General features: G+C 36.6%; 1 protein-coding gene across 4 annotated transcripts in view; it reads right to left on the bottom strand.

Moving 5' to 3' along the window:
* Positions 1 to 838: 838 nt before the first annotated feature.
* Positions 839 to 21,435, bottom strand: part of ANKRD12 (ankyrin repeat domain 12) — a 64,272-nt gene continuing 43,675 nt past the window's right edge. For 3 of the 4 annotated variants that reach the window (XM_082045035.1, XM_082045037.1, XM_082045038.1), the window contains 7 exons: positions 20,989 to 21,131; positions 19,498 to 19,651; positions 13,891 to 18,578; positions 7,038 to 7,136; positions 5,341 to 5,484; positions 2,441 to 2,536; positions 839 to 2,120 (listed from right to left, as the gene is read on the bottom strand). In XM_082045035.1, the coding sequence (XP_081901161.1) occupies positions 1,935 to 2,120; positions 2,441 to 2,536; positions 5,341 to 5,484; positions 7,038 to 7,136; positions 13,891 to 18,578; positions 19,498 to 19,651; positions 20,989 to 21,131 (5,510 nt within the window). In that variant the 3' untranslated portion in view covers positions 839 to 1,934. The remainder of the gene's footprint in view (positions 2,121 to 2,440; positions 2,537 to 5,340; positions 5,485 to 7,037; positions 7,137 to 13,890; positions 18,579 to 19,497; positions 19,652 to 20,988; positions 21,132 to 21,435) is intronic. The other variant, XM_082045036.1, reaches the window with a different exon arrangement.

The following is a 21,435-nucleotide window of genomic DNA, read 5'->3' as shown; positions in this document are numbered from 1 at the left end:
GTCACCCCCTTTTTGCCTGGCACAGCCAACACTCCTGCAATGCAGTCTGCCTTTTCTTTATGAAATACTCTCAACTATCTGTATCTCAGACTCTCACACTTCCAGATATGTATCTTACTTTTTATTACTTCAAGTGTCTGATGGAAGTAAACTCATACCCACTTAACTAGTTAACACCTTGCAGCTTTATGCATTTTTCCCTTGCCTTTTAAAGCAGGTAATACAGATATCTGTATTATTTTGAAATTTTACAGCTACTTTCAGAAGACTATTTTACTCTGAATATTACAGCTGCATTTTCCTCAGTACAACTCCAATACTGAGTGATGTCAGCAAGATATTCCTATATAAAAGCATGAACAACTTCTCCTTCCACAGGTACCTAACAAATGAAAAGTGGAAAAAAAGTTACAGGGCAGGAACTACATTATTAATTGGTTCTTATGGGCATTCATACAAGCGTAAGGAATAAGTACTCTGGAGTAGTTCACCTAGTAATTAAAATCAGTCCAAATGAAGTACTTTAAACACCTTTTCCAGGTTACCAGGTCTCCTGCCCAAGCCCCATTTCTTTCAGAAGTAATTTCACAGACATCTGATCCCAAGGCTTCTTGAATAATTTATGGACTAGAGAGTAACAAATCTTTTTCATGAATATCTGTAACCTCCTACTGATAAATAATTGACTGTTTGCTCATTAACAGGACGAAGAATAAAAAAGCATTAGGTTTCACAACATGGGAATTTTTTTTTAGTTTTTCATTGAGCGTCCTTACAAATTTCAGGAACGCTAAGATTTGATATAACAAGTGTTACAATATTAAGAAATTCCAACAAATAACATGACCAATAAAATTTATTAAACATTATATTTACAAGTATTTACATATCCTTCCATAGATTAATATTAAAATAGACACTATACAATTTAAGAATTTTCATTCAAAGGCATTTTGTTGGAAAAAATAGGCTCTATTATGAGACCACCATATAAGAGCAAAAGGTTTTTTTTGTTTTACACAAAAATATTTTCAGTATAGTAAGTCATAGGTATGGCATTACAACAGCAGACTAATATGAAATATGATTTTGTAAATATTACAATTGCTTAGGTATCAGTTATTGAAGTAAAGGAGTTAAGAGTTCGGTGAAGCATGCAATACAGTTCAGTTTCAATCCTTTTACAGTTATGTTGATGAGACAAGCAGCTAAATCAAACACATGCCATACAAAAAAGAACTGCCAACCAGGAACACACTACACTTAATAAAAACTACAACTTTGGTCCAATAAAACATTAGACAAAAAACAGTTTTACGGTTAAAATATCTATTTTATACAGGTTTGAACATTAATTACAAGACTATTTACATTTGCACAATATGTATAAAATAAATTATTTAAAAATGAAGACAATATTACATCTTTTTCCAAAAAGAAAACTGTACAGTAATTTACAAAATATAATAAGATTAATAGAATATTTTCCTCCAAGTCTTACATTTTCTTCCACAGGCTTTTTCATAGGTTTTCTGTGGGAGTTCAACTGTTATTGAAGTTTCATAATACAAAGCTCTGTAGCAGATTTTAAGTATCATTTGTTTTTTGGTGGCTGTTTTAACTGTTAACAGCTTCCAGCGCTGTTAACTCACCACGTTTTGTCATCTTTTTCAGCAATAAGCTCTAAAGCTATAGGCAATTTTTAAATACAGATAATGGCATTTACTGGGAAACCAACTTTAAAATGAGCGTCCATCTTCTGTGTTTGAACAAGAGCCCATGCCACACTTCTCTGAAGGAACACCTGAATTATTGAGAAAGGTAGTATTCCACAGAATTAAGTGCTCTGTCTGAAAAGAAAAGTACGTTTGTGTATCACTGCACCTCAGTCTCTAGTTGTCCAAGGGAAAGCGTGAGCTGGAAGATGCTAGTTGTCATATTGGTGTCAGTTCAAAGTCATCATTAACATCAACAAGAGGAACGTAGAACTCCTGAATTTCATAAATGCTGATGGATTTGTATGTAGCAGGATCCAGTTCTTGTAGTTTCAGCTGCCACTCCAGTCTCTGTACCGCATTTAAAGCTGCTGCTTCATGCTGCTGCCTCATCAAAAGGCACGTCTATTTTAAAATTAAGAAAAAGTTAATCGCTATTTGAAAAAATATCGCAACAAGTTTGAAAATAGTAAAAATATCTATGGGCCACTCGTAGTAAGTAATATCCTCCAGTATATATTCAGAAATGTGCAGATTATTCCATTGAACTATACAGCAACAAAGGTTAGTTTTTTATACTGCTAGACCCTCCTTTGTGTTGCACTTAAAACTGCTACAACAGCCTATGGTATTGCATACAAATCTACTATTTTTTCATCTGTTTATTAATCTCATCTCTGTAGTGACATTAGAGGTTTATTAAGTGGAAGGACGAAGAAGTATACCTTTAATTTGTCAAACTTATCATCAACATCCTGTAACCATGACATAAATTGTCTTGCATTAAATCGATCCCTCACTGATGTTTTGCTGTCATCAGCCTGTAATAAAAAAAATATATATTCATACTGTAAGTTATTTGATGATTCAGTCTTAAACATACTTTAAAACAGAAAATCTACTTTGTAGGACCTTCATAAAGAATGCCACAGATGGAAAAATAAACTGAGTCAAAGTATGAAGATATATACTGAGCATGTATGTTGACCACCACTTTCACTGTGAGCCAGCTGCTCACTAAGAAGGGCTATTTTCAGATTCCCTCAAGCTATTTACTGTACCCAGTTTTTGAAATATAGAGTAGGAGGCTTAAAGATTTATGCCTTAAAGTCTCAATGAGTACAAGGCAGATCCTTCCACAAAATTGCTCTCTCTTTGTTGTCTTTAAAATTCAGTAACAAATTAAATGAATATTCCTTCAGGAAAAGCCAAAAAAATTCATTAAGGAAAACTTAAGTAGCGTAACTTAACTAGCTGCACAAGTATTCAAAAGCAAAAATTAAAAAAAGAAAAGCCAAAACAAAACACAAACTATCAAAATCCAGATTAAAAAAAGCAAGCAGACATGTTTTAATGCCCTGCTCAATGAAAGAATTACTTCCTAATAAAAAACACCAACTATTTAATAAGAATCTGGAATGTCACATCTGCCCACTGTGAGAAACTATATAATCTATGGATATTCCTAACGCCAGACTATTCCAATTTAACATTTAAATAATAATCACGAAACAGAATAAGCTGCTGTTACTTTTTTAGGAAAAAAAAAGGACAACGTTATAGGAAATTGTACACTATAGCAATGGGCAAGAACAGGAAAAAAAAACTTGCTAAGATCGAAATCTCTAGAAAAGAGCTGAGACTTCAGGTATCAAGGACAGCTGAACGGGCTGGTTCTAGAAAGAGCCCTCAACACCACTCATCTTGCACCCTGAGCTGTGACCAACTGCCTGGTCACCAGAAACTTGGGCCTTTTTCCTCCCCACCTTTGGGTTGGCCCATAGATCTGCAAAAGAATGAACAGCTCTCCAGGTCTCCCCGACACATGCAGCCATAAAGGGAAACCTGCACAGACCCGGACCTCCCATAAAAGCACTTCTGAGATGGTAATTTTCCTGCAAAATAAACTGGATCTTTGCTTACAAATCTTTCCCAGCTATTTGCTCAAATACAAGAAAAGTTTCATCAGAAATGTTTCTTCATTGTGGAAGAAAATGAAGAGCTGCTGGCACGTTGACAGGAAAGTGGCAGAATGCATCACAAGAGAATGGTTTCTCATGCAGCTACATTCTTCCCGTGAAGGAAATTTAAATCAAAGCATCAAGTTGGTAGTTTAAAGCATGGATTTCAATGGAAATAAAAAAAAGATATTTAATACTTTGCTGAACATTATGAGCAGTATTATCCCTTTCTAAGAAAAATTACCACAGACTGAAACACAAAGCCGTTGAGGCCATGAGGGGGAAGGAGAGGCATTTTACTGCTACTATTGTTACTATATGTGTAAAATAATGGTCAAAAAAGCTGCAATACTTAGCAGAGGGGACAGGACCACAGCCACTTATCTTCCCCCCCAAAAGATTCATTTTGTTTCACAGAAGTCAAATATAGAATCAGCTTCTTTGAAATCAATTGTCAAATGTTAACTATAAAAATGCAGTTATATCCATAACTCAGATGTAGCTCAAGTTTCTAAAAGAAAAATCTGATTTTTGCCCTATCAGTTATATTTATTAAGGAAATGACGATTTAAAAATTTGTCAGTACAAAGCTTAAAATGGGGAGACAACACAAACTCCATAAAACTGCTGTCTCCTGCTGAATCACCTCGTTGAGCGCAGCTTTAGTTCTTTAAAGATGGGGAAAAAATGTACTAACAGACTGAAGAAACACTGGAAACTGTAGTAATTCTATAAGGCACTCCAGGACTAAAGTAGAATTCCACGTATGTCGGAAATGTAGGTGTTTCATTTTAAAATGCCCAGCATCAACGCTTTTATTACATCTACAATATCAAATTTCTCCCTTGCATTATGTGCTCCTCACAGTCACTGAAACGGGTTCTGAATGCAGTTTCCATTTTTATTAGTTAGCAGACCTGTTCACAAAATACCAACGCGGTGAAATTATGTTCTCTCAGAGATATGGCTGCAACAAACCTCTAAGTAGTAGTACATAAAAAGTACACAGATTATGAAGTATACTGCTCATTTTGTGTTTTAATCAGGAGCTACATACCAACATTGAACATGTAAATAATATGGAGCTTGAAGTGATTTCAAATTAAAAAATAATCTAATCTGGTAGTGTTCCACATTTCACTGTTGGTCATCTGTTTTTTATGGAACAGTTCTAATGACAGCCTTTTAGAGAAGGAAAAGCATTACATGAGTATCTCCACAAAACGTTTCCAAACCTCATCACTTCACACACAAATGCATTCTGATTTTATGGATTAGTGATGAAAATCATCTTATATTCAGATAATTTATTTTTGTTGTTTAAGCTTTTATTTGTAAGCTTCCAAAATATGTTCTGTTTATGAATGAGATTTGATTTCAGAAAAAACAGCAATGTTCTCATTTTATCCTTCTCATCCTTTCTGGAGGTGAAAGGAAACCACACACAGTAAAAACAGAAAAACAGCGCAGATATACCCATATCCTCTCATTATTGTACACCCAAATGAGGCCTAATCAAAGTAACAATCTCTAATGTGCAAAATCTGAATTCCACACAAATCAACAACGATTTCAGCATGGGAATAGAGTTCTCGTCAAACACTCCTTTTTGAGTCAGGCTAGAAAGACCTTTTTGTCTGAAATTCTGAAATCCACCTCTTTACCTGAGCATCCAGAGGCACATTATAAACCTCAGCATCCAGCAAAACAGTGCAGGCACTGAATGGTAGTGTTTGATTAGCTAGCGTCCTCGCTGCTCGATAGTGAACGCGTAGAACCTCTTGTTCGTTAGAGACAATAAGCTTTTCCTAATTGAAAAATATATCAACATATAAATATACATCTGGTAAATTAAGCATTTCAGTTTGATTAATAAAAACATGTCTTCATTTAAACATTTCTTTTTAGCGCTGATACTTTTGAACAGTCCAAGAAGTGGGCTGTTGGAAGGAGGAGCAGTTGTTCATCTAATCCAATCCAAAATTTTAATTTAGTGATGCAAAGAGTGTTACCTGAATGTCAGAACTGAAAACACCTTCTCTCCCCACGCCCCCATCCCCAACTGTTGGCTGAATGTCATACCCAGATTTTCCACTTAGTGCTACTGAGGGAAGTTCCTAGTTAATGAAGAAGGTGAAAGATAAAAGGTATAAGGAGCACAGCATTGGGATATAGGTTTATGAGTCTCAGCTGTGTGAAATATTTTATTTTATACAACATGAAGAAAATGCATAAATCCATAGCTGGACAAAGATTCTTTCTTGAACTGAGCCAAGAAAATATAGCTTACTTGGCCAAAATTTACTTATAGTTGTGTAAAGTGGATTTGATTTGAAGAACAGTATATTTGAGCAAAATACCTAAAAATATGCAGAATTTTATAAGACATAAAAGAATGTATGTGTGTGTTTACTGCCTTGCTACATAATGGCTCCAATTTTTATCGAAATAAAAGAAGGTGGGTTATAAAAGCTTGGAAAACAGAAATAGTAGCATCTTTGCTTTGGTTACAACTAATTTATTTTCAGTCAGAACTTGAGCCACATTTACATTCTTTGTGCTTCATATTTTACCCCTATATATTTTATACATACCGCTTCATCTTTTATCCCTACACTGGAATACCAAATTCAAGTAAAACTCCTCCCTCAACTGGTTTGTTAAGCAACATTGAAATCAACTTAATAAAAAACCCTAGCACATCAGGTTTTAATGAGCCAGCTGCTTGTACAACTGTGTGGAAACCTTTAACATACATTCTGTGTCCACAAGCAACCTGGCTCAGAATACTGCCAAGACATCTAAATCTTGGCTGCCAAGGAAAAAGGTTTGGGCAACATAAAGAATACTCTTAAACCAGGAATATTTTCTCAATTCCCATGTTCAAATTCAGTGAAGCGTGTAGATGTAGCTCTAACATAATTTTAGGCGGTTTTTGCAAGCAGAATATTGCAAATATTTAGTGTCGGAGCCACGTGTCTTCTACCAACACAAGATATATTCTTGCTTCAATTCTTTTAACTCAGTCAATTTGGTTCTGAAGTTTACAACCACTATTAGCTTTCAAAACTAGAGGCCACAGCTTTCTTCCCACTCCCCACTGCCCCTGGGAAAAATCTGGGCCACATCTTAGAGCAATTAACAGGAAAAAACAGCAGAAAACTTAAGTTGGTAAGACAGCAAACAGGTATCCAAACATTTTTTTTGGTATTTACAAGTTTCTCCATTCCTAAATTTGGAGGGAAGGCAGATTACTTCTAAAGCACTGTTGAACTGAGCAAAATGTTCTCTATCCACTGGAAAAGAAAAAACCCTAAAGCTTGAAGCTAGAAAATAAACCAAGAAACTACTGTAGTCTTACCCTTTCAATACTGTGCTGTAAACGTAGTTTCATCCTTACTACCTCCTGCTGTTTAAACAGTTCCTTAAGTGGGTCCGACAGTGAGGGAGGTGGTGTAATCTGTGGAAAAAGTTTTATAAATAGTATAGTGAATATGTATTTAACATATGTTTAACACTGGCTGTATGATTCGAGCATTTCTTTAAAAAAATATAAGCAAGGTGTTTTTTAGGAAAAACACGAGAGTTTTGTACATTCCATTAATTATGTGACTTCAGTCTATTTACTATGAAAGGTTTTAAGGATTCTTTGCCATTCAATAAATAAACCCAGCTGAAATGAGATTTCAGATTGTTTAGTGGTTTTAACCTTTGGCAGCATACCCTAGCTAGTCATTAAAAGGCCTATACATTAGATGATAGTAAAAATACAACTTGCTTTCAGTTTTAGACTTCAGAGCACAACTGTTCATTCTGAGAAGTTCAACACTGCCTAGCCAAATATAAGAGCAAAGTAAGAAAAATGAAAATATTGCTAAAAAAAAAAGTCACTTGATACATCCATACTGTGTCACTGGCATTTTATATGGCACAAAAAAAATAATCTACTATATTCCTAACCTTACAATCATGCAGAATACAGGCAAGCACAAAGAGTACACTTAAAGCCCTAGGCAGTGGTTTGGAAAAGTTTCCTCCTGTCTGTTATTCAAATATTTTTTTAAAAAAGCTTATGCCTTAAAAATAAAAATAAAAATACTTGAGTGAGCTATCACCACTGTTATTGATTGGCTATACTCTAATCATTTTGCATTTTTAGTCAGTTTTAGTAAACAACTATCCTGACTGTATGACAAACACTGAAAAGGCACCTGGAGCCCTCACGGCAATTGCAAAAATCAGATGAGAAGTAACTAGCAAACATCTCTGAGAGTTAAGGCTCCACCCAAAGTTTGCTCTCCTCTATGCAAGTTCTGTCTGGCAGTTCAGCATGGTTTCTAACAACTGCTAGATGTTAAGAACATTGATATTTTGACTCATCAAAAATAAACGAAATACTGCTTACTACCACTGATACTTAGAAAGCACAGCTAAAATGCATACCTACAGGTATTGTATTCTACCTTGCACCTAACACAAACACATAAATAAAAATAATTCTATTCAACAATATGGGTCCTACAACTGTTAAGAAATAACATATACCTTATGAAAATATGGACACATTGCATTACTAGTATCAATCCCGCTCCTATACATTCCAATAACAAAGTGATTTATCTACCAAAAATTATTCAATTATTGTTATGTTGGAAAATTATTTTAGAACATTTTTTTCCTCTAACTGGAAGTTAGCCCATGTCTTTGGAATTAAAGCACATATTGAATAACTAATTGTGGTGCATTCCTTAAGTTATTACTTAATATAAAGTGACATTCAACTCCTTCACATTTCAGACTGCTGAGCAAGACACACTTCTCTCAATGAAAATGATTTGGCTCCCAAACCAGTCAGTGATGTTAATGGCATATGCCATTTTGTGTAACACATCAGTATTAAAAACAAACACACACAACGAAAAAACCCAAACCACAAACACCTACTGGAATAATGATCTGTCTCAATCATAATGGATTTCAGCATGTTTAAATTCAGCCTCAGACAGACTGCAGATTAGTTTTGCCTGGAAACTTTGCATTCAGGGCACAGTACAGAAGTGCTATCACAGTTTTGCATAAAATAAGACAAGGTGCTTGGAGATCTTTTGGAGTTTAATAAAACTAATTAAATAAAAGCTTGATCTCTCAAAAATCTCTGTGCTTTTGTTCACAGAGAAACACACAGCATAAGCAGCAAGATAAACAATCTGTCTATAAATATTATTTGAGTTAATGCAGCTAAATTATCCAGAAAGGAAAATTTCAGAGCTGGCAAGCATCCATATCACCTGAACTATTTCAAATATTGTTATAAAATGGCATTCATTTAATCTTATAGATCATTTAATTTTGCAACAGAAATAAGAATCAACACCATAGTAAACAACTGGAAAGGACTTCATTATCTGGACAGTGAACTTGCCAGGACTTTTTTTTTATACGTAGACGATAACTCTGCTTCTGTGAAGCTGCTATTACACCGCAGCTTTTATGAAGCGTCTCTTTCAGCCCCCAGAACTGCTTTACTAGACCCCGCTTTTGCCGACCAGCCACATGCAGGTTTCCACCACCCCTCGCAGCAGCGCGGCGGGACAGGCGCCTCCTCCCGAGCAGCAGGGGGCGCCCTGGCGCTGCGGCAGGACCTGCGGCCTCGGCCCCCGCCGGCAGGGGCGGGACGTGAGGGGCCGGGGGACACCCTCGGGATGGGGGACACCCTCTCCGGGATGGGGCCTGCCGACCCCGGCGGGCCCCCCGAGCGCCTCCGCAGCCACGCTGCGCCAGCGCTGGCAGCTCGGAAGGCGCCTGCACACCCTCCTGGCAGCCCCACGCTGTGCGCTGCAACAGCCAGAGGAGCCTCTCGGATCTTCTGCTCAGAGACGGCGAGTAAAGACACCGCAAAAAGCGCGTAAGAAAAACACGAACACGTATGTCGGACTTGCAAGGATGGAGCATGAAACCGAATGCCACAAGGAAAAGGTGACCTCAGTTTCTTATATAACCAAAATAAGTTTGGTAAGTACTTCTTTAAGCACCCAGACTCCATCCAGAAGAGAGGGAACCAAGGGACCTGCCTTCTCAAGCCTTCTGTAATCCCAGTCTGAGAAACTATCCAGAAACCCGACCAGAACCCAGCCTTTCCCCTCTGCTCCGCTTCACTAGAAGGCAGCCATCAAACAGGTTTGCTCAGTAATCGCTAAGGTTCAAGACATACCCTCACCATCTCCAACACATAAAATCAATTAAGAATGTCTCTTGAATGACTTGCATCCTTCTTAACAACTACAACAAGAACACCAACTCTTCACTCTGTAGACCTCCAATCCTCATTTTTGCCCATTACAAAACTAACATTCACACTAACATTCACACATGCACAAAATTTCCACAATTACTTTCACACATTCCTATCTATCTCCTCTCACCCATGCCATCCAAATCAACTGGCCTGCTCTATTGCTATAATATTTCACACATTTGGTAAGCAAGTTTTGGGTAATACCACTAAAATAATCTGTAGGCACTTAAGTTTTTGCAGCAATGCCAGAAAGACCAGACAGAATCCCTTTTACTAGAAACCTCTGCTAGATAGCCATTGGAAGCTGGAAATGAATCATCTTGGTATCTCTTCTCAGGAGGCAATACAGATAAAGATGACTGAACCTGGCAGAACTACTGGTGTAGTTATGTTGCTTCTCGGATTGCTAAGTGCAATTTAAATTTATTGTGTTAGAAGATTCAGATTGGTTTCCTTCAGTTTTAAACTGATCCAATATCTCCCATCTTGTATTTTGTATTTGCATTGGTGAAATGGAAACCACAATTCATACATGACTATTCCTACAGCCTTAGGTGATACGGGGTCATAAATTCCAGTACATAAACAGGGCTCTGGAAATCAAGCTTAATCGCACCATCTCCTGGTTCCCACCTACAGTATGTTTGAAGTTCATCAGATAAACTATAGTGTGTCTTAAAATTCCAATGCAGAGAACAGTATGTTATACAAACTATTCTGAGTCTCAGAGTGTCAGAGCTAAATATATTGTCTTCACGTAGACCTCCACACAGTGATATCTAAAATCCAGGAATAATTTAAGAAAGATTATCTACTTTCCCATAGCCTATGCAAATTAATGAGACAAAAATCAGATTGAGAATCATTAAAGAATCAAAGGAAGAATTAAAAATCTTATCCCAACAGAAAGGCCATTTTACAGTTGCATATTAAATTATACATTATGTATATAACAACACATACATTTTATTAATATTCCACAATTGTAGAGAGACTAAATATAGCCCTTATGTTTGCACTGGTGGACAATGCGTACAATATACAAACACTCATTTCTGACCATGAAATTATCTCCGATTTAGCAATACTCCTTTTAATGGTATTTGTAGTGAGAACTATTATGATTCTGATTTTTACTGGTGAAAAAAATGTAATTGTTAAATTGTGTACACAAGCAAGCTCTGCAGAGAAGTTAAATTTGAACTACTAATAATTTAATTTAATCATATCCTTTACCTTGTGGAAAGAAATTAGGATTTTTATCAAAGTTGTGTGCTTACACAAATGACAGTAATTAAACAAATAATTTAGTTGCATTGTAGATGATTTTTCAGAAAAACAAAATGCTTAAAACATCTCCCTCTTCAGATGAAAATTCATGCCACTTTCTTACACTTTACATCTAATGAAAATAAACACCCATTTCCTAATCATTTATTTTGGCTTCTCAGCATTTTTTCTGTCTTTTGCTCCTAACAGCCTGCAATGGAAAGCTCCACCTGTTCTTTCTACAACTGGAGAACATTAACAGTGTCACAAAAGCATATACAAAACAAGTAACAGTTTAAAACTGTCTTACGGAAGCAACTCAGATCTTAATGAGATAAAAATCAATAACTGTAATTCTTCAAGTATATATTCAAATTTTTTATCAACTTAAATAATTTTTTTTTCAACAACTCATTCAAAGCCATAAGAATGGGGAGCACACATTCGCCTCTGATATTTACTGAACCTAAGTTACTGAAGAATTTTCACTATCCCACTACTATCCCACTATCCCACTATCCCACTACCTAAATACACAGCAAGAAAGACAAGAAGAAAGCAAGAGCAATGCTTTCATACCAAGTCAATAACCCTCCCTTTCTTACAGTGCCTACACACATTGCCATTTATGCCAGTGAAATGAATTCTATTGCCCAGGTAGAAGATGATCCAGGGTAAAATATAGGCCGTGCTTCTCCATTTTCCACATATGCCAAATTAAGCACTGAAGTGTGATGCCAAAGCAGTGAGTTGTAGCTTGGAAACAGTATGTACTTGACTAGCAGCTGCTATATAAAAAAAAAAGGCTCTGTTTCTGGTGATGAAGATATATGATAGAAACTGTAGCAGTTACTGAGAAAGATTTCTAGACTGGGGAAGGCTGACAGCCTGGTATATTGTAGCAAAGCTTACTGTACATCTTAGTCCACTTCAGACCAAGTAAACTGGTCATCTTACCCACATATTCCTCAGACTACAATCGATCTATTTATTTCAAATAACTGTGGTCACCATCAAATAAGAGGGAATTAACATTAGAGAATACATGTATTAATTCTCTTGGGCAGACATAGGGGAAAAATGAGAGGAAACACCTTATACGGGGATTAGGACTACCTCTGTAATGAAGTAAACATATTTTAAAATTTACTTTTAGACATGAAATTTGTCTTCATTGCTCAATCAAAAGAATCTTCAACTCTACTGGAAAAAGCTAAGGTGACATCTCAAGTAGAGGCAAGTTGTCTTAAATGAGTAGACATAATTAGTCCACTCGAATACAGAGGTTGAAGGCCGGATGCTTGTCTTGTGCATGTGAAATGCCATATACACAAACAGTTTGGTTTAGTAGGCATTTTTTGCCATTCAAGGGTTAAGATATTCTCCCTATTCCTCCTAAACTCAGACTTTTCCTAACTTGACACATCTTAAGCAATGGGCATACAATCACATACTACTTAATTCTGACATTACCAAGCTCAGCCTATTTCAGCTATTACATAGCTTAACTTAAACCATTCAAACAGGTTTAAGCTAATACATTTTATCTCAGGACGAGAGCAGTTTAAGTGGATCAGATAACAGGTGGAAAAATAGAAAAGCTCCTTCTACTGCCAGGATTAACAGTCCTTCAGAAAAGCCACAATGGACAATGTTTCAGGTCTCCCCTATCCCCCCATGTAGAACAATAAGCACAGAATCAATTGTGCTGAGGAGCACAGAAAGGAAGCACAATTCAAATGCTACCATGATCATGCTGACTTCAGAACAGAGACCAGCAGTAACCATGTTATTGTGAGCCACCCTGAGGGGCACCTCCACAGCAAACAGGAATATTAACTCCACTTAAGCCAATTATTTAGTGCTAAGAGTTAGGCTACGGTTGGACTTGATGATCCTAAGGGTCTCTTCCAACCAAAATGATTCTGTACTATTCTGTGATTCTATGTTCTGCATTGCACAGACCTCCTTCACAGCTGTCATCAGGAACATATCCATGACAGACTATGGATAGCTTAAAACTGAACAAGTCCCCCTAAACTATGGATGTTCTTCAGTGAAAAGGACTTCCCACTATTAAATAAAATTCAGAATGCTGACTTGATGGATTACAAAAGCTGGGACACAGCAGGTTACATCTGCTGCTCTTAAATGTACTAAGAAGGAACAGAGATAGCTAGGCAGGCACTTTACTACTTAAAACATCTGGAGATAGACTTAATATTTTGAAGTACCGTACATCCACTCCCCTTCCAAATGAAACAGCTTTGAATAATTAGTTTAAACCAAATTACTGCCAGCAGAAATTTGGAGAAGCTCTCAACAACCAACTTCACTCTTGAAAGGGTAGTAGTAAATACTTTCAAATATAATATTTGTCTACTTTGAAATACGATATTTGTCTGTGTGCCTTTTACAGGTGTCATACATGATGGCTTGTCTCATGCCTGTTTATATTTCCACTGTTTATGTTTCCACTGAATGGGGCTTTTAAATATGACATTACTGGTCAATATTAATTTGACATATGTTAATTTACTATTTTCTGCACAAGTATTCATAAGCAAGTTAGGACAAATATGAAAGTTAGAAAAATAAAAACAAAACATGAGTTTCATTGTACTGGATGTTTAAAGGTCATGTTACTTACAGTTGGGATGCATATCTTGCTCAAAGGATTGCCATCCAGCAGGTATGAGCCATTGAAGGTCACGTATTCATCATAATATTGAGGCGCCTGAGGAATAACACTGCACAGTAGTTTACGCTTCTCTTCTATTTTTTTTCTTATGTGCAAGTATTCGAAATACGGGTTTGCTCTCTCCGAACTGTATGGCTGAATCTCTTCAAGTTTCAAAGAATCAACAATAGCTGCCAGCGACTGCTGGGTTTTCTCCTTAGCTTGCAGTAAAGAAGGGTTTGCTTGCACAGGCTGAGGTACACGCGACACCTTTCTTTTACGTGGATGATGTATCTGAGCATCATCCTCTTCAGTTAATCTAATCCTTGCTTTCAGAGATGCTGACGATTCAGACTCTTTCTCTGATGTTTGCATGCAGCCAACAGGATTCTGTTTACCCTGGTTAGCAAGCATATTTGCTCTGTTCCTCGTAATTCTTTGAGGTACTTCTTGCTGTTCCACTTTCTGATCCTCAGAATTTTCTTCTTCTAGTTTAATTATCTGGCTGTATTTATGCACCTCTTCCTGTGTAACCTGTTGTGAACTGTTTTCCAAATTAGATAAAGAGGAGTACTGTGGTGGATCATCTGTCAACACATTCTCTCTGTCTATAGTGCAGGGTTTTTTATTAGCTGATTCGTTCATAATTCCCTTTGACACTCCTGAACTTAGTTCACTGAGATCAATGTCTGTTTTATTATCAACAACATGCACCAAACCCAACTTTTCTTGTTGGGCTTTTTCATTTCTAATGTCTGAAGTTTCTGCTGTGTTACTATCTGTTTCACTCTGAGCATTCTTACAAACAAGTTTACTGAATGTGTACGAATTTACATTTAATTGTGAACTGCTATCACTTTCAGGAATATCTTTTTCTAATGGCACCATAGGTAAATCATTCACCCTTTCATAACACTGTGAAATATCCTTCACAGAGCTCTCAGAATATACAGCAATGTGTGCATCAGCCTTCTTAATGTCTGAAGGGAAGAAAGCGTTTTCTAGCTCACTGGTATTAGTAGGATCTGTATCCAAAGTAGTTGCAGTTTGAACTAGATTTTGTTGTACAAATGACGGATCTTGACTGCTAATGCCTGGTAAAGAAATGTGCTTAGACACATCTGGAAGTGGCTGGACGGCTAAAGAGCAAGGCAATTGTGAAGGCAAAACCAACGCAGACTCTTGAGAACTGGAACTTCCCTTGATTTCAGCATGCTGAGGCAAAAATTCAGATACTTGTTGCTCTTTTATTGTCCCATTTTCAGAATTATGCATTGTTATAACGCTGTTATTATCTTGCTCTGATACAACATACCCTGAGCTGTTAAACTCATTATTTAATGAATTAAGTCTGTCAAAAGGCACATCCCATGGTTTGGTTTGCTGACTTACACCACTTTGACTACATGGCTCTAAATGTGTATTATAGTCTTCTGAAGGACTCATCTGAGCAGTATTTTTAATGGTACTTGTACCCATCGTTGCCTGCTTGTTGCTAACAGCCCCGGTCAGAGATGATGTGAAGTTTGACTGCAAACCAGACATACCACTTTGAAAATCTCGTTCAATCATGCTACACGGTAGTTCTGGTTTAGGAGAAGTGCTAGCATAAGTCTGAACGGACGGAAGAGCATTCTGATTATTTTCTTCTGCTACTCGAGGCAGTTTACTGTGTTCAGAAACAGCAGCAGGCATACTGCATCTTCGGACCTCTACAACAGGTCTAGGTTCATTTAAAACCAGTTTAACATCTTCAACAGATGCTGATCTAATGTACGCTGGTGGAAGCCTGTTTGCAAAAGGTGGCTTAATGCGATCTGGCAACTCGGCAAGACCATCAGTCTCTTTTTCAAGAAGGGCTGGTGATTTAGCACTTGCCAAAAATGGCGATTGCGAAAAAGACATTTGGGAATCAGAACCTTCTAGCATGAAGTCTGAGTCATATTCTGCCACAGGCCTTGGAGTTGTTACTGTGGTATGGCAAGAATCCTCAGAGCTTGCAACTGAAACCATAGACACTGACCTGGAGCTCAGACCTGTCTTTTCACTTTCTGATTTGGGGGATCTATTGAAATTATCTAAAACCAAGGAAGGCTTTATAACATTGACACTTCTCGCATCTACTGATTGCGATCTATTGCTTGTAGCATCTTTTGGCTGTTTTTCCTTCATGCAAACATCTGGCAACTCTGAGCTTTTTGAACGAATCAGTTCTTTGCTTTTTGCATCAGCTAACGAGTGTTTTGGTTTTTCTTTCATCTTGTTAAGTTCTAAACAAGTGCGGTTTCTTAAACGTTCCTTCTCTTTCTGTTTTATTTTTTCTTTATGCTTTCTGTGCCACTGCTCTATTTCCAGATCTTTAAGACTAAGCATTCTTTCAAAACTAGTTTGCATTAAATCATCATTGACTAATCTTTTCTCTTTAGGTCGAGCATCCTTTGGTGCAGGAGCTGGTTTAGGCTTCAGTTTCTCATGTTCAAGTTTTAGTTTAGGTAAACTACTTTGATGCAGTTTATCTTTATGCTTGTCTCTCTCCTTGTATCGGTCTATATCTTTATCTTTTTTATCTTTCTCTCTACCATCTGGAGTTTTCAATAACTCATCCTTTGTTTTTTCTTTCAAAGATGACAGTTTGTCGTGCACTGTTTTATTACTTTCTGTAATACTGCATCTCCTATCCTCTTGCATGTGTTTTGAGTTTGCTAATGTTGAGATCTCCTTGTCTTTGGATTTGTCTTTTTTTTCAAGTTCCTTTTCTTTGTCTTTTGTTCTATTTTTTTCTGATTTAGTATATTCAGATTCTTTCTCAGATTGTTTGGCTTTTCTTTCAGTACAGTGTTTTTCTTTGCTTTCAAACCAATGTCTGTCTTTATCAGCCTTTTCCTTCTCATGCTTCTTATCAGTTTTTTCTTTATTTCTTTCTTTGTCATCAAGTTTTTTAAGAGTACCTGTGCTTTTTATTTTATCATTTTCCTTATGGCATCTTTCTGCTTGCTGGAAACTGGGCTTCTCCTTTAATTTCTCTATATTTTCATTTACTTCCGCTTTTTCTTTCTCTGTCTTGTATTCATGTTTTACCTTTTTATCTTTTTCTCCATTTCTTCTTTCTGTCTTTTCAACATCTTTTTCTTTGGCTGAGGTTCGCTTTTCAGTCTTTTCCTTATTTTCCTTTAAATTCTTTTCCTGCTTTTCAGTATCTGTTTCTTTTTCTATCAAATGAATGCTGGCTCCCTCATCTTTCACACCAAAACAGAACAATTCAATTTCTTTATCTGCAAGCATAATTTCTTTTTCTTCTTTTGTATCTTTTATTTTTTCATCCTTGAGAAACTTCTCGTTTTCCTTTTTGTTCTTCTCTTTCTCCTCTTTAGCATTTCTCTCTTTCTGGAACTGTCTCTCCTTAACTAACTTATCTTCTTTTGCCACAGCTTTTTCTAGCTTTGATTTTCTGTCTGAAGAAAGAGATTCACGTTCTATATTTAACAACATATCTTCATTTTCATCACTTTTGAAAAAGTTCTCTTTCCAAAATTCTCTGTCAAACTCAATACTTCTTTGAACTTCTTTAACATCTTTATGTTTATGTTTTTCTTTTTCCCCATCCTGTTCCTTTTTATGCTTGTCCTTTTCTTTTTCTTTGTGCCTTAATTTATGCTTTTTAAGTGTTTTACCTTCCTTGTCAATCTTTCTTAGAGTATACTCTGAATTCTCAAATGTTGAGCTATTATCTTCCTCTTTAATTTTAGGACTAGATTTTTCACCAAATTCTAAGTGAAAATCTTTCTGATGGTGTTTGCTTTTTTCTCTGTGCTTGCAAGATTTGCCACTAGAACTTTCTACTAGATATTCAGGATCAGTGTTGTGATCGTACCGAACTAATTCAGATTGCAATGATATTTCAGAACCTCCTGGTGATAAACAAGTTTTGGTGTTTTCTTGCTTTAATGGTGTTGACTGCTTTTCACTTAATCCACAGGGATGCTTTGGAGATTTGCCAGCAGTGATATGAAATAGATGTAAAGAAGAATCTTCTTTTGGGGTGAAAGACTTCTTAAAACTGTCTTCCTCTCTAGTTTTATCTAAAGAATCTAACCCGGAAGTAGTTATATTTGTTACTCTAGCATTTTCTTTTTCTTGCTTTAGTTCTTGATTCTCTTTATTTTTGCTCTGATTTTTAACTTTCCTTTTAACTTTGCCCTTTTGCTTGTGTTCATTTGCAACCATATATTCTTTCTTCACTCTTACATCAGAATTTGATGTCTCTGAAATTGAGCAAGGAGAGACTATCTTCTTGTCCTGAAGAATTTCTTCATCTGAACTTTCAGAGCTTGAATACAGAACTCTAGATGATTTCTGCTTTTTGCTTTTAAATGATTTTGAAAAGACGACTTTTTCTTGTTTCACAAATAAGCTGTTCTTGTCAACTTCAGTCTCATCCTCTTTCCTTAGGTCTTTTCTAAGAATATGTCTGTCATCAATCATTTTTTTCATTTCATCTTCATCATCATCTTTAAACTCATACTCATCAAGAGCAGATGGAAGTGGTACCTTACTAGGGACCGTTTGTTTACTGTCATTGGCTACAGAGTCCTTTTCTACTTCTGAATCAACATTCCCCTCTACACTGGAAGGATTTACAGATGGAGCTTCTTCAGAATCTAGAATGAGAAAACCAAAAATTAGTTGAATACTGATGGGACATTCTTCACACATTAGCTCAGGACAAAATAGTCCAGTTCAGCACTCATACTGCTGGAAATTAAATAGGACTGGACCCAGTATTGACCCCTGAGGTACACTGCTAGTTTTTGGCCTCCAACTAAACTTTGTGACATTGATCACCACTCTCTGGGGCTGGCCATTCAGCCAGTTTTCAATCCACCTAATTTATTTTATTCAAAAATCTGAATTCCTGAATATTCTGTGAAAGCAGAACAAAAACATCCTGCGTGGCACTCAAACAAGTTACTTACGGTCAAGATTCTTTCGCTTCCAAGGAGACAATAGTTCTTTCTGTGCCCCAAGAGGTGATACCTGCTCCTGAATCTGCAGTAATACGGTAGGGGCCAAGAATTCCTGCCTCCACGTAAGCAACTATCTGGTCACCTTCACAAACCAGGGATTCCAACACTTGCAGGAACTTTACTGAGTAGGTGTTAACTAAGTTATACACCCATGTGAGATGCTAACTCTCAATTCATCTACTACAGATGTGAAATACGTGATTTAAGGGATATTTTACCCCAGGAAGACCTCTCAGAAACCACTTTGTATCATAATAAATATGGTATTTTTCTCTCTTTCTCTGGTAAAACCACCATTTCACGGTACGTTTGATTTGGACAGTGGAACGGGTTTATTAGAGAGCAAGAGAAGAAAAAAAAAAGTTAGAGTAAACATTTCAGGTAACTAGATTCAATCAAAAGATTTGAAAACTACCTCTAAAACTAGACGTGGAAAACAACCTTAGCAATAGCAATTGCTACCTCCAGCAAATCATAATAGCCAACACCTTGCAAAAGATTAAAACCACTACAGGTGAACTGATGCACTTGAAGTATGCAATTAAATGCTTACTTTTACCTGAGCAACTGTCCTCATCATCAGAGATGGGCACCTCCCTTTTCAATAGCATTTCCAACTCTTCAGTTTCAGCAACGTCAACAGGTCTCTCTCCATGCTTATTGGCTTGAAATGGATTTCCACCATGTCGAAGTAACAGCTTCACAATCTGCAGCATAAAATAAATGCATTTTTTAGGTTTTCCACAATGTTACTTGACTAGCACAAAAATCTTCCATTGCTCACCAAGCTCTCTACTCCTCTGCACTCAATTTACCTCCTTGCTCCAAATTTTACAGCATTTAACTTTAAGGAACAGGAAAGGTTTTCCAAGTAGCATTACTATTGGTTTCCACAGCATTTCAGAAAAGGCCTGACAGAGATCCAAGTATCTCACTGGAGGAACAAACTACCCCCATCTGCAACTGAATACAATCCAGCAAAATCAGCTATTTCCCCAGCATCAAGGGCAAAATGTTGTTAAAGTTACAATGATACCAAGGCAACTGCATTTTCAAGACAGCATCCAGTACGGGCTCCTTTTTCTTTGCCCTACATGCAAAGAATGGGGAAATATAGCAGACAGTCGACATGTTAATATGAAGTTTCAGAATTTTTACAGCACATAATGCTAGTGAGATGGTCACAGATATGTATACTGACTGATACCAGACAAGCAAGAGGTACTGTCCTCCAAAAGTCCACTACAATTTTATGCAAGTTCAATCTAAAGACCCACTGTTATTTAGGTACTCATGAGAAACAGTTCCTAAACAACTAAAAAAAATTTCACAATCAGATTATCACCATTAAATTCTCTAGCCTTTCCAGAACATCCTTTCAAACTGAACATCTGCTTTGGAAGGTATACTTGATTTAAGATTTTTTTTTTTTTTTTTTTTTTGCTTTATACAGCAGAACGCACACATAGTAATGAAAGAGATAAAGGGAGAGCAGAGTAATTTCTGCATCTAGTTTGCAGAAAACAAGAACAAATCCAGAAATTAATGTAAAACACCTACATGCTTCATTTATCTTCTCTGCTAAGTCATTACTGGTGGATGTTTAAAAAAACATTAAGAATACATATACATCAGTGCTCTATTTTAAAGTCCATAAAGAAATATATAAAAATAAATGTAGGATATTTACCTTTAAATATTTTTGTATAGCTATAAACCCACAGTATACTGTTTGGAGACATTTTTCTTTTGAGAATTGTATACAGTTGAAGTCTCTCAAAGTCATTAAAATGTTTATTTATTAAAATAGCAAAAGTGAAACTTTAAAATATTCAGTAAAACAGGTTCTAGTGGAAAATATCTGGCAATAGAAATAGGATAAAAAACCAGATGAAACAAAGAAAACAAAAGCAACTTCAAGATGCCTCCAAACAGCAGAACTGTAAAACCATATGACAGCAATCAGGACGGTTAGGATTTGTTCTAGAAACTGAATGTTTAAAACAACTTATTTATTCCCCTCCCATTCTCCCAGCACACTCACATTTCTATGCCCACTACTCGCAGAATCATGAAGAGGTGTATCATCATCCAAGCCCTGGGTGTTCACGTCGGCTCCCGCTGCTATCAGGACTTTAGCAACATCGTAGTAACCAACATTACAAGCTTCGTGCAGTGGTGTCCAGCCTACAGTGAAGAATGTTAAGTACATTTGAAAGGTCAAAAATTTATGGTTTTTTTTTCTCCTGTGCTGGGAATCTCTATTGCCTTGAAATACTTCAAAATACACTCACACAGTAGTTGGCAGGACAGTAATGCCATCTATCTGATGAATAACACATGCTTTATCAACTTTAACATTCATGACAACTTCCAAATTTTACTGTGATTAAATTGAACACAGAAATCACTGATCAAATACTATCAGAAAAAATCTGGCACAAAATCCCCAAGCTAACCATGTTAGAAATTCTTCGACTTGTGAGCACAG

The sequence above is a fragment of the Streptopelia decaocto genome (assembly GCF_964273445.1).
Source record: "Streptopelia decaocto genome assembly, chromosome: 2".
Lineage (NCBI taxonomy): Eukaryota > Metazoa > Chordata > Aves > Columbiformes > Columbidae > Streptopelia > Streptopelia decaocto.
The sequence above is the reverse complement of the archived record's forward strand: the minus strand, read 5'-3'. Positions and strand labels throughout refer to the sequence as shown.